This window comes from Penicillium chrysogenum, assembly GCF_028827035.1.
Source record: "Penicillium chrysogenum strain IBT 35668 chromosome Unknown utg000002l_segment0_segment0, whole genome shotgun sequence".
NCBI classification, from domain to species: domain Eukaryota; kingdom Fungi; phylum Ascomycota; class Eurotiomycetes; order Eurotiales; family Aspergillaceae; genus Penicillium; species Penicillium chrysogenum.
The window spans coordinates 1,800,042-1,815,123 of record NW_026622750.1 but is presented as its reverse complement, the minus strand read 5'-3'; the positions used below and the strand labels follow the sequence as shown (position 1 = coordinate 1,815,123).

Below are 15,082 nucleotides of genomic sequence, written 5' to 3'. Positions count from 1 at the left end.
CTTTCAAAAACACGTCAACAGCCACCCGCCACAATGGGTCGCAAACCCAACCAACTCATCCTCGAGTTCTTCCACCGGGGCCCCAAGCTGGAAGACGCGAGTAATCGCTACCAACATACCTGCAAAGCTTGCGGCGAGGTGTTTCCAAAGGGTCGCATTGACAGCCTTACGAACCACCTGGTGAAAAAATGTCAGGCGATTCCCCTACGCGACCGTCAACGCGTGTTGTTGCGACTTCACGAACTCCCCGACTTGACCGACGGTGACTCGAGTAAAGATTCTCCCTCTGGAAGTAAAGGAAAGTCTGCCGATGGTGGATTTCCCAACCGACAGAATTTCGACGGTCTCAACGTGTTGGCCGAAGCCTCGCGGCAAGTGGGCGCCTCGGACGTGACCAAGCGTGGACCTGGTTACACTCAGTCTGTGACAGCTGGAGGCAAGACCGTGATTGTTGACCCTGCGCTCGAAGCAGAGGGATTCCAGGGACATTCACAAGGGCCTGACTCCAAGGCCGAGGGTACGGCGAATGCCGAGGGTATGTTTTTCTTTTGTCACTGTTACACACTTACACTACTAACAATTTGCAGGGACACCCCAATCATCCAACGCCCCTAGTATTCCTGCCCTACCAAGCCACACTCCGGGCGAACACCCTGCGTCCATGTCCCCGCCCCTCGGCGATGCGTCCATGTCGCCTGAATCTACGTCTAATGCGCGCCAGTCACAACTGTCGATGATTGCAGCCTCCGCCAATGAGATGGTTCCTCAAGGAATGTCAATTGACAGTGACTCTGACATGAAGATGAACCAGTGGAATCAGCAGCTGTCCACACATGAGCAACTTCTTTTCGACAGCCTGCAAGAACATGATCCCTCGTTGACTGCTGCTACTCAGCGTGCGGCATCTTACCCCCGCCCTATTGCGATGAACCCAAATACCCAGGCAAAAGGATTTGTGAACGAGTTCGGTAACTCAACCAAGCCGATGAAGCCCAAGGTTCGGGGCCGTTTCACTGCAGAACGACGCCGTGAAGTTCAAGACGTGCGGAAGAAGGGTGCATGCCTTCGTTGCCGAATGCTAAAGAAGCCTGTAAGTGTTTTTGTATTTTTGTATATGCGGATATGAGAGATGAGTAAACATTACTGACAATGTGAATAGTGCTCTGGCGATACCCCTTGCACAACTTGCGCTAGCGTGGAGAGTGCTCGTCTATGGAAGCACCCGTGCCTGCGCACCCGCCTTTCCGATGAGTTTGAGCTCTACAATGCGAGTATGTTGTTCGTGTTCTGCTCTTTTCGAATACATACTGACTCAGACTCTAGATCTCAACTCTACACTTGCCTATCATGATACTAACAGCATCAAAAACCAAATCAAGTTCGAACACTACTCTGGTCGCATTGAAGTTACTCACTTCGAGGAGAGCAATTCTTTCATGACTTTCAGTGGACTGCAAGGTCACCGCACTTCAGTGTCTGCACTTGACCCCCAGTTGCAAGCCCTTGGAGATGACCAGTTCGCTGGACCCTCGCAAGAAGTCTACCTCCTGGACGCAGACTCGGATGACATTCCAAGCAAGTTGGAAATGTACATCAAGAAAAACGCCTCTTACTTCTACGAGCGAGAGACCTCGCCTTTCATGAAGCCCACTTTGCTGCTTGCTGCCGAACTCAACCAGGGAAAGAAGGTATGTTATTTAACATTGAATGTGAAGACGTATATTAACATGGCTACAGGATATCCTTCTGGAACGTGTGTTGGAGCTGTGGGTCGCGACCCATATTCTCGTCGACACAGAACTCACCTGGAAAACTTACTACAACCCTACTTTGCCTCCGAATTCATTGCACTCCCTTTCTCAGCCATCGGATGAGGGTCGTCTCCCCATTGAGGAGGTCTCTGACCCAGAATCGTACGGACTTCTCTGCAGTCAGTTGCGCGCCGCTATGGAGAAGCGTGCCTCCCAGCTGAGCAAGTTTGTCATCAATGATCTGGAACGTCGACTCCTCCAGCGCCAGAAGTGTGGCTGGTTTGATACTTTCATTGTCGCTATCATCCTCCTGAACTGCGTCGATCGCACCTGCTGGCTGTTCCGTTCATGGGACAACGAGAACTTTTCTCAGCGCGTAAGTGGCTGTCTACTCATTCATGATGATCTCTCACTAACAATCCATCCAGTGGCCCCTCGACAAGCGTCCTCCCTATTACTTCAACCAGTCTGACCGCTTCGCCGATATCCTGGAGATGCTCTTGCGCATGCGCCACATTCCTCCCAAGGCCACTTTCCGTCCGGACAATGGTATCCTGAAGGCAGTCGACGGTAGCGACGAGCACGCCATCCGCTGGTTTGATATGATTCAGATTACCCGTACGTCACATCCCATTGTATCATTGTTTACGCATATGTGAAGTTCCTTGACTAACATTCCTGTTCTACGCAGCCTACTTCATCGAAGAGCGCAAGAACGCCGTCTTCGACCCATCCGACTCTCGCTCCCTGGATTGCCACCACAGTGCCAGTCTCCTTGAGCCTAACAATGCCACTTAGCTTCTCACAACAACAACAAAAAAAAAAAAAAGAAAAAGAAAAAGAAAAAAAGGCGAAAACAGCAAAACTTCGAGAAAAAAAAAGAGGAACCAACAACATGTCCGAGTCGTCTTTTTTCGTCCTTTGCGTTGTCAGTGTAGGTCAATTGCTGGTGAAACTTGCCATTACGAAAGCGATAGCGAAATGCATGGCATCAGTCCAAGCCTCGATTTGGCTTCTGAATTGAGGCTGGTCTTGGGTCTGATTTGCTTATGGAGTTTGTTTGCAGGTGGATCTTTTTCGAGCGAACTGCGATGGAAAATATCAGAGGAATCCATGCATGGATGTGGAATGTTCTGATCTTTCTAATTGGGTGTTCGTGGGTGTTGAAGGGTGCGCTTTTTTTTGTTTCTGATATATATAGCTTTAAAGGTTTATTCATTAGGCTTGAATGTATGAAGTAAATGTTATTCCTGTCTTTGTATAAGTAGAAGTAGTGTGCGTTTATATATATCGATGTTGTACCTAGGTATGTAGTATATCAGTTCCTGGTGGAGGTTAGACATATAAGTCGATTGGGTCAGGGCAGATAATATATTCTATAATATATTTCACTCTATTCTATTCTATATTTCTTTCTATATTCCATTCTAGTATTGGCGGATTCTTCGACTTTTATTTCATTCTTGGATGACGTAGGCTCAAGAATCGGATGATGGGGCACTTCCCCCCAGGGACCCTTTCACAGGGGAAATCTCCGGAATCCCCCAGACTTGACTTCCTCAACCATGCCTCCATTTCGCAACTTTCTTGGACGGAAGTCCCAACCCAATGGGGATACCACTGCCTTGGACGACAACCATCTCTCTCCAAATCAACGTCCTGCGCCCATACCGATCCGCAATAGCCACGATGAACCCACCGAGTACAAATTGAGTGGTATGTTCGAATCCCCGCACTGCTGCGACTGTTGTGACTGCTGTGGCGACTTCCTCTCTTGTAGTACTAACCTCGGTCCCCAGTGGTCAACGACAGCGGTGTCTATCTTCCGGTATAGGCTGGGTGTGATCGGGAAAATGTGATACACCAGCTAATTACTGCGACAGCCTTCTCCTCCAGAACGACCGAGTTTCTGGCGCCGATACCCGGGCTCCAGCAAATCCGTCAACCACCGAGATCTAGTTGATGACAATGAGCCTTTCTCCATTTCTCGCGAGTCCTTTGACTCTTATCGCCGATCATTTGTATGCCCCCGCGAACCCGAACTGATCCGCGTGAACCCAACTGACATTAATTTTCCAACATAGGATATATCTGCCCGCTCACCCATCATCCATCCCGATGCTGCTCCGTCTCGAACTTCTCTTGACTCTCGATTCTCCCGATTAACACCGTCGGGGACTCAGTGCAATAGCCTCACCAAGTCTGAAATCATGGAGGAAGAAACCTTCGAAGAAGTAGGATTAAATGACGAGGCGAAACCTAAGAAGAAGGGTTTCCTCTCCAGATTCGGTGACTCTGGTAACGATGCGCAAACATCCGGGCCCAAGTCGTCGACCTCGTCCTTCGGTTTCCATATTCCCGGCCGGAAGCGCGGCCAGAGTGGCGGCGGATCAGAACTGGCATCTGTGAAAATAGCCCCCTCTGCACCTGCGCCCACCGATGAGACATGAAGCAATGAGTGATGAGATATGTTTAATGCGTTGATTCTCTCAGCGGCGTTTCGCGTTTGTTTCGGGTGATATAAGCCACACTTGTTCAAGGAGTAATATACCGTGGGGCTTGGTCGATGACACTAGGAGTCATCTTGTCCATGCAGAGTCTAGGTGGCTCATGTCGCTTATTAGCATACTGTATACATCTGTTGCCATTGAGTTGCGACTCGGGCTATCTGTGCTTTGTTCAGAGACAATGTCCTACATTTTATTCTCGTAGGGCTTCCATAGAAACCTGCCCTTAGACCTCCATATATCAGCCAGTCTTATTCTATGTAAGAATTCAATAGAAATATCCATTTTAATGCGTTGCTAGGCCTGCTGGAAGTCACAGTCCATCTCAGGGCTATGTTATATCTTATCAAATGCAAACTATGCAAACAGCCGGCAAAAAAACTTCCTCCGCCTGCGATCCAAAAAAAATTATCCACCAGGACATCGAGCAGTCTCCGCTCGCAAAGACCCAAGTTTTACTCCTTTTTTCAATCGGAGATACCCTACAGCCTACGGAAATTATCTTTCATAATGGCTGGATTGAAGCGCGCTGTTGACGGCAGCGAGGAGCGCAATGGCAAGCGGAGCAAGACTAAGGAAGCCTCCACATCGAAGTCCAAGTCCGTGAAGTCGAGCTCTTCGTCTAAGAAGGACTCCAAGAAGGATTCCAAATCCACCAAGAGCGACAAGAAGCCCTCGAAGAAGGTTCAGAAGGAAGAATCCGAGGATGACGATGACTTCGACATTGACGATGTCTCGGACGAAGATATTGATGCCCTGGACGCCCTTTCAGACGATGAAGAGATGCCCGATGTGAGCGATGAGGAGGAGAAGCAAGTGTCAGACAAGAAGTCCGATGCGGATGACGAAGACCAACAAGAGGCCCCAAAGAAGGCTAACCCCAACAGTAAGTTTCAGTTCTGCCCTCCTTGACGGTGCCCCATCTAATCGTTGTTGCGCATTTAGACAACAACTCTCGCGAATCCCACATCAAGCAAAAAGCACTCCAGCAGGAGCGCAAAGCCGCGAAGCCTAATGCCGATACCGTCGCTCGCTCCAAGAAGTTGTGGGAGCAGTTGCGCCGCAAGTCCCACGTGCCTCTGGAGCAGAGAAAGAAGCTCGTCAAGGAGCTGTTTGAGATCATCACTAACCGCGTCCGTGACTTCGTGTTCAAGCACGACTCGGTGCGCGTCATCCAGACTGCTCTCAAGTATGGAAACCTCGAGCAGCGCAAGCTGATCGCGCATGAGTTGAAGGGCACTTACAAGGAGCTGGCGCAAAGTCGATACGCTAAGTTCTTGGTTGGAAAGTTGATTGTCCACGGAGACGATGAGACCCGCGATTTGATTATCCCAGAGTTCTACGGCCATGTCAAACGTCTCATTCGCCACCCCGAGGGCTCATGGATTCTTGACGACATCTACCGCACAGTTGCAACCAAGGCACAGAAGGACAGACTCCTCCGCGAGTGGTACGGTCCCGAGTTTGTCATTTTCCAAGATGAGAACGACACCACTTCCGATCTCCGTAAGATCATCGAAGCCCACCCCGAGAAGCGTGGGCCGATCATGAACTACTTGCGCGAGCTGATTAACCTGCTTGTGCAGAAGAAGAGCACTGGTTTCACCATGCTTCACGATGCTATGTTGCAATATTTCCTCTGCACAAAACCCGGCAGCAACGAAGCGAGCGAGTTTATCGAGCTGCTCAAGGGCGACGAAGAAGGTGACTTGGTCAAGAACTTGGCTTTCACCAAGTCCGGCTCCCGCTTGATGTGTTTGTCGCTCGCATACTCCAACGCTAAAGACCGAAAGCTGCTTCTACGATTCTTCCGCGACACCGTTAAGGTTATGGCCGGCGACATCTACGGTCACCAGGTTATCCTTGCTGCGTATGAGGTCATTGATGACACAAAACTCTGCGCCAAGTCCTTCTTCCCCGAGCTTTTGAACCAGAACGACGGCGAAGAGGCCCGCAACGAGGAGCTCTGCTACCAGGTCAACGACCTGACCGCACGTATCGCCGTGCTATACCCCTTCGTCGGCGAACGCGTCAAGTGGCTCCTTCCCGAGGTCGACAACCCGGTCCTTGAAGAAGTCCGCGACGTCCGCAAAGAAACCTCCAAGAAAGACCCGGCCATACGCCGCCAGGAACTCGTCAAGGCTGCGTCGCCGACGCTGCTCGAATTCATCGCTGCCCGCGCGTCTACTCTCCTCGAGACGACCTTCGGTTGTCAGTTCCTCGCCGAGGTGCTCTTCGCAGCCGACGGCGACAAGACCGCCGCTCTCGCAGCCGTGGCCGAGGCCGCCAAGTCGCACACTGAAGCCCGTGATACCGCACACGTGGGACGTCTGCTCAAGTCTCTTGTGCAGGGTGGGCGCTTCAACCCGGCCACCAAGTCCATTGAGAAGGTGGAACCTGCGTTGAACTTCCACGCTGCGCTGTACGAGCAGATCAAGGATGAGGTCATGGACTGGGCGACGGGGGCTAACCCCTTCGTGATTGTCGCGCTGGCTGAGTCGGAGGACTTTGAGAAGAAGAGCGAGCTGCTCAAGACCCTGAAGAAGAACAAGAAGGCGCTGGAGCAGGCCTCGGCGTCCGTCGTGGAGAAGGATGGACAGAAGAAGCCCACCCCGACTAGCAGTGGTGCGAAACTGTTGCTTTCGAAGATCTAGATATAAGCGTTTCTACGGGATTATAGCATGTGTAATTACGTTGTATACAAAAAAAGCCCACCTTTATTTTTTTTTCCAATATTTTCCAATATTTTTCATATTTTTTTTCACCATTTTCTTCTCTTTTCTCCTCGAATGGACGTTGAGATGTCCCTGAAATTACATTCTCCACAGATGTGGAACTCATACTCACATGGCCGATCTCAGGGGTTCGTCCATTGTTTTGACTATGTTGTTATAATGAAGGAACTCCGGAGATATTCAGCTGTAACTATATTCAGGCAATAAAAAGGTCTCATATATCTACATTGCAATAATGCATCTTTTACGGAGTATACATCACATTTAAGGGCCGTGTCTCTCTGACTATTCGTATTAACTCGAACGGTCGAGACAATCCCAATTAAAGAAAGAAATTACGGAGTCGATAGACATTTACCTTTGTAATCTTATTATAGAAAGCTTATTGTTCTTGAGGTGTAGGAGAATATTGATCTGACCTATCTACTGCTATTTGATACCTAATACCACCTTAAATCTACCATGGACAATTGCAACGGTAGTCGAGGCCTAATTCCCTACATATTTACTTTTGTACCCTGGACGGAGTAAGAGATAGCAAATTGGGAATATCTTCACATCCACAGATCCCAATAAGGCAATGATCAGGGCACGCTAAACTGTCTAAGGGGAGAAACTAACTGTGGCGGTACCCAACCCGTCCACGTTGATTCTGCGACTTCAACCCTTTCTCTCTGCTTCTACCCATTCTGCAACGGAAAACCCCCAGGCCCCAGGGCCTGAGAGAGAGAAAACATGCCCTCCCTCACTCTAACAGACCCGGACATGATCCTGCCGTATGAAGGCGAACGCGAATCCCAAACTCCCTCCCCACCGCGAATCGCCTACTTGTCGCATCTCAATTCCCGCCAACCAGACCACAATGCCTCTATGTCCGCACCCAGACAGAAGAAAAATTTTTCCCGTCATGCCTGGACACACGACGACGTGAGTGTCAGCCGCCGTCTCTCGGATATTGGCGAGGAGCTCTCGCCAGATAGATCGGAGGGCTTCGGCGATTCGGATGAACATGAGCTGGCCAGCTCACCGCTACTGCATGAGCGCGACGATCAGAACAAGGATAATGCTGCGTGGAGTAGCTCCAATTCCACAATTAGTGCGGGGAGCAGACGCGCTTCCGCTTCTAGAGATGTATCCGAGGCGCATAACGGACGCGACGAATCCCCCGTCCACCCCGAGGTCGCGAGAGCGCAGGCTACCGCGGTCGTCGGAACTGGGGCTTCCTCTGTACCGGCTAGTAGCGCTGTGGCGTCTGCGGCTGCAGAGGGCAAGGGGCCCGGGGAGGAGTTTTCCTCGGCGATACTGAGTAGCGAGGCGGAGAGGATTCTGGAGAATGCGAAGAAACGGTTAAATGTAGGTTGATATCCTGCGCGCCACAGGTTGGCTGGGCAGTAATACTAACGTGTTTTGTTCCTCAGCTTATGGAAAACAATCTCACTCGAGCTCGGTCGACGACGCCGCGCACGACCGCCTCGCCCTCGCCCTCGCCCTCGAATTCCGGCTATATCCAGCCGATGGGTATGCACCAGCCTGTGGGCGGACTGTATCGGTCGATTTCACGCACGGATCCTAAGAACTCTTCGCTTCGACGGCAGTCGCTTATTGCATCGCAGGATACGACGAATAATCGTCATTCGAGAGTGCACTCTGAGACAAATTTTCCGTCTGATTCGAGCTTCTCCAATGATAAGCGCATCTCCCGCTCTGTCAGTGCGATGGGCGCGAGCACTTCGTCCAGTCTTCATACGGATGATCGGTCGTTCCACTATGCACCTACGAGAGCGTATCTGACGCACCGGTCATCGGTTTCCTCTATGCAGCCCCCGAGACTTGCGCATGAGCAGGAGCACCACGACCAGCCCGCGCAGTCACCTGTCTCTGCCGGAGGCAGTTCGTCGGACTCGCCACAAGGCTTGGGCAATTCCGAGGAGGAATCGAAATCCAGCTCGGAGGGTTTCAGTCCAGTCTACAGTTCCTTTGGTCCCCCTAGCCGCGCGCAGTCACAACTGCAGGTGCGAGATCTCCAGTACCAGATGAAGGGGCTTCATATTAAGATCTCTTCTCTGAAGGTGAAGAATCAGGAGGATAATCTTCGCCGACGCAGCTTGCAAAGCTTGCGAACGCCCAGCCCATTGACGGCCGCCGATCACTGGTATGCGAATGCGCTGGAGCTCAGAGATGGCCAGGGCAGTCGTGGCTCCAACCCCCGACGTAACGCCAGCTCTGAAAATATCCGGCGTGCCTCGAATGATGCGGCGGAAGATCGACACAGGTCCGATGAGCATGCCGCTGGGCATAAATCCAAACGCGCCGGGAATTGGCAAGGCAATGAGCCTGCGGACTACGCCGATGACCAATCTGTTGCCGAGACCATGTACGAAGATGCTGAAGAAGGTGATTTCGATGAGGACATTGACCGCGAGGCTCTGAATGAGATCTTACGCGAACCGCTTGACGATGATTTCGAGAATGACATGGAAGCCTTCCCCGACGTGCCATCGCACACGGATGCGACTCCGCACGAGATGCGCGAGGATGCGTTCGACTATGAGCATTTCATCTTACATAGCGCACTGGGCAACTACACCCAGCAACTCCGTCGGGTGAGCAACAGCTCGAACGGATCAGTCGAGACAACCCGGCCCCCATACACAGCACGGCATTCCCGTACCAACAGCAATATGTCCGACTCGACAGTGGCGACCTTCGCAACTGCAACCGAAGGTGAGCGTCCCGACGACGAGGACGACATTGACAGCGTGATGTACTGGGACCGACGGTTCAACCATGGTGCGTTCCCGCGATCCATTTCCCCTGGCATTTCCGACACTAATACTTGGACAGAGCTGCGACACGGACATAGCCATGGCCATGGCCATTCCCAGTCACATGCTCATGGTCACCCGCACAGCCACAGCTACCAACCAAGTCCAATCCAAGAGCTTGAGGCTGAAGGTGATCGCTCTGAAACACCCCGCGGACCACGACACGAAAGCGACACCAACCAAGTGGACCCGAACAACCTCTCCCCTCAGAAACTTACTGGCCGCTCATCCTCAGCTACAGCTGGTTCCGCAACCCCAACCTCCCTTGTCTCATCCCTCGTCTCAACCGTGCGTGCGGCATCCAGCACCCCCAGTGTCGGTGGCATCAACGATGATGACACACAGATGCTGGAAGCACTGTTCGCCAGCCTGGGTAATGTTTGTAAGGATCTGCAGGACATTACGACCTCCCCGGATCCAGATGTGAAAGCTGCGCGTGTGCTGCGGCGTCGTCTGGATGCGGCGCGGAGAGTGCTGGACGGAGAGCTTGATGCTTGATTTGATCTTGCTATCTTTTCTCATTTCATCGCTGCATAGTGGATTATGCCATATACCATGATTTATCCCTGATTTGAGCGGGATTGACGTTCTTTTGTTTCTTTTACTTGTTTCTCTTTGGCCATATTATCATGATACCCAGTGCCTTTTTCTTTTTCTTTTTCTTTTTCTTTTTCTTTTTCTATTTCTTTATCTGTTGACTGCGATTTATTTATTTATTGTACCTAGGTTATCTAGAGACTCTAGAATATAGGAATAATCTAATCAAATGTCATGATCAATGTATGTTTTGAATGCGATCTCAGTACGTTAAATGAAGGTCCAACCAAGAATCATAATATTTCTCGTTAAGTCCCCTCTTCTGTTGGCTTAATTTCCCCTTTAAAACGAACAGACTGTGTTCGAACTCTCTTCTCTCACCTCTCCTCTTTCATCTCTCTTCATCATCAGTATACATCCATCTCCAAAGTCACCCCCCTTTCTGCCCCGCGATCTCCTAATCGGGACACTGATCGCCGAAACGATAAGCAGAGCCTGTCGCGCCCTCCATACACATGCCACTGTCAACAAATAGTAAGCGCCTGAACTACATACAAAAAAGAGAGCATACTAATAAACCCCAGAAGAAAACACTCTATCTCTAAGCGTCGCAGCCAGAGAAACAGCATAAAAGTCCAAGTGGGAGAAAGCAAAACAACCCAAAAAGAAAAAAAAAAAGAACAGCCAAACTGAACAATCCATCCCCCCAAACACCAAGCCCCAAAAAAAGAAAATCCAACACGGACCTTCGCAAAAACCTATTGCGCACTCTGCACACTCAGAAATCCTCCGCGATGAGCATGAGCGTGAGCGCAAACACCAGACCACAAGCCGGCGCACCGGCGTCGCCCGCCTCGCGCCGTCTCCTCATCTTCCAGGAGACGTGCAACCCGCAGAACGTCGCAGAGATTGTGTACATCCCCGTCAACAAGCTGGGGTTACCTATTTGTGGTGATGGGCCTGAGTTGCCCTCTATTCTGCAGTTGCCGTTGCGGGTGCTGAGGGTGTTTACGGATATCTTTAACCAGCCGAAGTATAAGGGGTGGTATGTGTGATTTTGTTTCTTTCTCTTCACTGTTTTCAATGTAGCATGTGCTAATTTAATCGATCTAGGGCCGTTGTCTCGGCTGGTCCTTACCGTGATGTCTCAGAAGAAGGGAAATTCTATGCTGTGCTCTTGGAGCAGACGCAGAATACTGTGCATGCATCGCATGAGACTCATGTGGGGACACCTTGATCTTGTGTTTCTTTTTATGCGTTGATTTGTTATTTGTATATTTTTATGCTATCATTAGTTCGATTTATGAATGAGATTAAAACAATAAAAATGAAGTAAAAAAAAATAGTAGTCGTCTCACCAAATTGCCAACTTCCCTGTAACAGGACGGTGTCATCTGGCGACGCCATCCCGGGGTGGAAATGTCTCTGCAGAATTGCTTCCCTCAAGGGTCATTTCCATTGCTTAGTGGCCTCCAGCGTCGTGGATTACTCGCACGAGTGAAAATGCCAACCCCGGGATTCGTACCAGGCACCTTTCCTGCTGGTCTTGCGACCGAAGCAAGGTAATCGGCATGGCGGCGAGCCTTCCACTAGGTTATCCGTGACAGATTAATTTTTATTGCCCTGTTTTATAATAAGTCCTATCCTTTTAATTAATATAGTATTACTTTATGCTCAACTATGTTCAACCATTCATATCTCCATTTTATACAGTTCCCAAACCAATATACATATTAAATACATCTATCTTCACACATGTCTAGCCACTTCCCACTCATTCCTCAAATCGTCCCGTATCAATGTCTGCCTGTTTAGGCTTCACAAATCCCGGCCTGAAAACAACCTTATGACCAATATATAGAACCGCAAACAGCATGAGACTGAGGTAGTTGATGAAGAAGTCGGTAACACTGAACTTCGGGATGAATGCAGTGAAACCCTGAGTAATGATGATAAGGATGTTGAAGAACAAGCCATACCACGAGAAAAAGGGCTGCCAGGGAGCCTTATATGGAAGAGTGTCGCGCGAAATCCCTTGCGCAGCCAAGGCTTTCATAAATGCGAGATGGCAAATATTCAGAGATGCCCAGGTAATAAAACCTGCCAAGCCTGCAATCTGCATCAACCAGTTAAAGACCGTAGCTCCGGCATTTGAGACATTCAGGAAGCCCAACAGGCCAAAAAGAGCTGTAAACCCAACACTTGCATACGGCACGCCGTGTTTGGTTGTCTTCATAAAAAACCCAGGAGCGAAACCCTCGTGAGCCAAACCAACTAGAATCCGACTCCCGCTATAGACGTTCGAATTGGCAGCGGAAAGGACCACAGTAAGCAGGACGGCGTTGATGATACTGGGTAGGACATTGACACCAGCGCGTTTCGCAGCAATGACGAACGGGGACGCATCCGCATTCGTACCGCTGTCATCGGAGGTGAGACGTTTATCGTCAGACGGCACGACGATGCCGACGAAGAAAATCGTAAAGACAAAGAAAAACACGATCCGAAAGAAGGTTTTCCGAATTGCAGACGGGATGTTCTTGCGAGGATTTTCCGTTTCACCCGCCGCAATACCGACCAGCTCGGTACCTTGGTACGAAAACCCGGCTTTGATCAGAATGGCCCAAAACCCGACGAATTTCGCCAGAGCGTCTTGTCCAGAATCCTCGATCAGATAAGCGCGGAATGGGCCCGGATGCACCCAGTATCTGAATCCCAGGTACCCCTCCCTGCCAACGCCAGCATTGATGCAAATAGCGAAGATCATAAACCCGACAACGGTGATGATTTTGATACTCGAAAGCCAGAACTCGACTTCACCGTAGCAGCTGACAGGGAACATGTTCAAGATTATAATAACAACCCAGAACACAGCAATGAATATCGCCATTGGGATCGCGTCGTCCCAATATTGAATGATCAGCCCAGTGGCAGTCAGTTCCAGGGCAAATGTCGAGGCCCATGAAAACCAGTAGATCCAGCCCATCGCAAAGCCTAGACTGGGATCGACCAGGCGCGTCGCATATGTGGCGAAGGCTCCTGCGATCGGTAGGTAGGTGGCTACCTCACCCAAGGCTATCATGACTGAATACACGATTGATCCAATGAAGGTGAATGCAATCAGCGCGCCGACAGGGCCTGCGGTGGCAATGGCACTCCCACTACCGATGAACAGACCTGTGCCTATGGCACCTCCTGTAAAAATATAAGAATATGAATATACATACGAACAGAATTGCGTATAGCTCGCGGTTCTTACCCATTGCGATCATCTGTAGATGTCGGCTTTTGAGCCTTCGCTGCAAATCCGGCAGCTTGTGTGACGTGCCATGGCTGTGTTTCTCTCGACTCTCTTCAATGTCGCCGGCCATTGAGTATCTGATTGAGTTCTGAGTTTGCTAGAAGCAAATCAAAAGTGGCAGAGCCGCTTTTGGAAATCTTCAAATCCCAAATTTGATTGTCTAGCCTCTGATTGGTTGAAAATTGAAACTGGGCCCTAAGCACGTGAGATTAATGCCTTGGTGCCTCGGTGACCCACTTGCCGGTGTTGTACGTGTGTACCCGCGAAGGTCTTGTGTGAAGGCTCTGATACGCGACGTAGGGGCTAGGATCGTTGCTCATATACTAGTAGGTTTTAAGGGTTGGGTGAACTGTGATGTGAAGGCACGAGAGAAGGTGGCGAGACTTTCGAGTCCACTCGTGAAGAAGGGTTCATGGGCTGAGCCTGAGTGCCGGTGAGGATGCCGAGAACGCAGTTTAGTGCGGTGGGCCACGGGGTGAAGTTACATTCGCTGGTGAGAATGGGATAAGCTCTGGAGATTAGGCTCTGCGAACCTGCTACTGCTGAAACACATGTTGACCGTATATAAAGACGGAGCGTGAATTGCGGTGATGCCTTGTCGCATATGCGAGGAAAGAAGGTTGACTGTGTATATAGCGGACTTTTTAGTGAGTGCCAAGGATGAAAGGCACCGAGATAGTGTACGTTGAAAGAGAACACTGAGAGATAGTGAGCGTCGAGAAAAAAAAAAACCGGTACGTCCTTTGCTGATAGCGCGTGACAAGTGTGAAAGCTCTATGCGTGGGTGGTCGCCTGGCCGGTTGCTGTGGCCTGGCCGGTTGCTGTGTCGTGTAGAGAGAGAGACCCCTAGTTGAGGGTGATGAAATGATTCGTAAAGAGAGAGGCTTGCCGGATGATAAAAAAGAGGAGGATTGAAGGGTTATAACGTAGACTCATGGAGATGTCGAGGTGTATGGTGGAGTGTGAGATGATATTGAATAGTTGCGGAAGCTAGGTTCTAAGCTATAAAAGCTTGACAATCATTTGAGTTTTGGAAGAAGTGTCCGATTCTTGGGATTGTAATGAGAGACCGGGCATTGGTGTGTAGTCACTGGAAATAGAAGTTAGTTAACTGTGTATCCAGAAAGGCAGAGACCAGGATATCTCATATTTCAAGTTCATGTGACTTGGGATTTCTGGCACTTTTCCGATCACTTCCTGATATGCACATACTGTTATTTAGGAAATGCACTTTCTGACATAGATCTTATTCTGGTTAGGATCTGAGGTTGCTATGCTTTACACGAGTCCGTCACCATCTGCAGTTATGTATGTGGAACTTACCTTTCTGTTTCTTTTCGCATTTTCTTTTCGCACCCCTTTCATCCAAAATGGCTGGGCTTAGTCCTAAGGTTAAAGCAGAACTTCCTGAATGCATATTCATGTT

General features: G+C 50.0%; 6 protein-coding genes across 6 annotated transcripts; 5 read left to right on the top strand and 1 right to left on the bottom strand.

Moving 5' to 3' along the window:
• Window positions 1-33: 33 nt before the first annotated feature.
• Window positions 34-2,549, top strand: N7489_004234 (uncharacterized protein; the record flags this gene model as incomplete). Its single annotated transcript, XM_056709986.1, has 7 exons — window positions 34-535; window positions 588-1,090; window positions 1,160-1,271; window positions 1,324-1,688; window positions 1,738-2,127; window positions 2,180-2,369; window positions 2,443-2,549. The coding sequence occupies 7 exons, from the start codon at window positions 34-36 to the stop codon at window positions 2,547-2,549; spliced, it is 2,169 nt and encodes a 722-aa protein (XP_056568407.1).
• Window positions 2,550-3,316: 767 nt separating this feature from the next.
• On the top strand, window positions 3,317-4,201 carry N7489_004233 (uncharacterized protein; the record flags this gene model as incomplete). Its single annotated transcript, XM_056709985.1, has 4 exons — window positions 3,317-3,467; window positions 3,551-3,579; window positions 3,635-3,772; window positions 3,836-4,201. The coding sequence occupies 4 exons, from the start codon at window positions 3,317-3,319 to the stop codon at window positions 4,199-4,201; spliced, it is 684 nt and encodes a 227-aa protein (XP_056568406.1).
• Window positions 4,202-4,768: 567 nt separating this feature from the next.
• On the top strand, window positions 4,769-6,912 carry N7489_004232 (uncharacterized protein; the record flags this gene model as incomplete). Its single annotated transcript, XM_056709984.1, has 2 exons — window positions 4,769-5,144; window positions 5,204-6,912. 2 exons carry the CDS (start codon window positions 4,769-4,771, stop codon window positions 6,910-6,912), a joined length of 2,085 nt encoding a protein of 694 aa, XP_056568405.1.
• Window positions 6,913-7,728: 816 nt separating this feature from the next.
• On the top strand, window positions 7,729-10,316 carry N7489_004231 (uncharacterized protein; the record flags this gene model as incomplete). The annotated part of the gene is made up of 3 exons (XM_056709983.1): window positions 7,729-8,346; window positions 8,412-9,783; window positions 9,838-10,316. The coding sequence occupies 3 exons, from the start codon at window positions 7,729-7,731 to the stop codon at window positions 10,314-10,316; spliced, it is 2,469 nt and encodes an 822-aa protein (XP_056568404.1).
• An 833-nt stretch (window positions 10,317-11,149) lies between these two features.
• Window positions 11,150-11,592, top strand: N7489_004230 (uncharacterized protein; the record flags this gene model as incomplete). The annotated part of the gene is made up of 2 exons (XM_056709982.1): window positions 11,150-11,400; window positions 11,469-11,592. 2 exons carry the CDS (start codon window positions 11,150-11,152, stop codon window positions 11,590-11,592), a joined length of 375 nt encoding a protein of 124 aa, XP_056568403.1.
• A 537-nt stretch (window positions 11,593-12,129) lies between these two features.
• Window positions 12,130-13,726, bottom strand: N7489_004229 (uncharacterized protein; the record flags this gene model as incomplete). The annotated part of the gene is made up of 2 exons (XM_056709981.1): window positions 12,130-13,550; window positions 13,615-13,726. The coding sequence occupies 2 exons, from the start codon at window positions 13,724-13,726 to the stop codon at window positions 12,130-12,132; spliced, it is 1,533 nt and encodes a 510-aa protein (XP_056568402.1).
• Window positions 13,727-15,082: the final 1,356 nt, after the last annotated feature.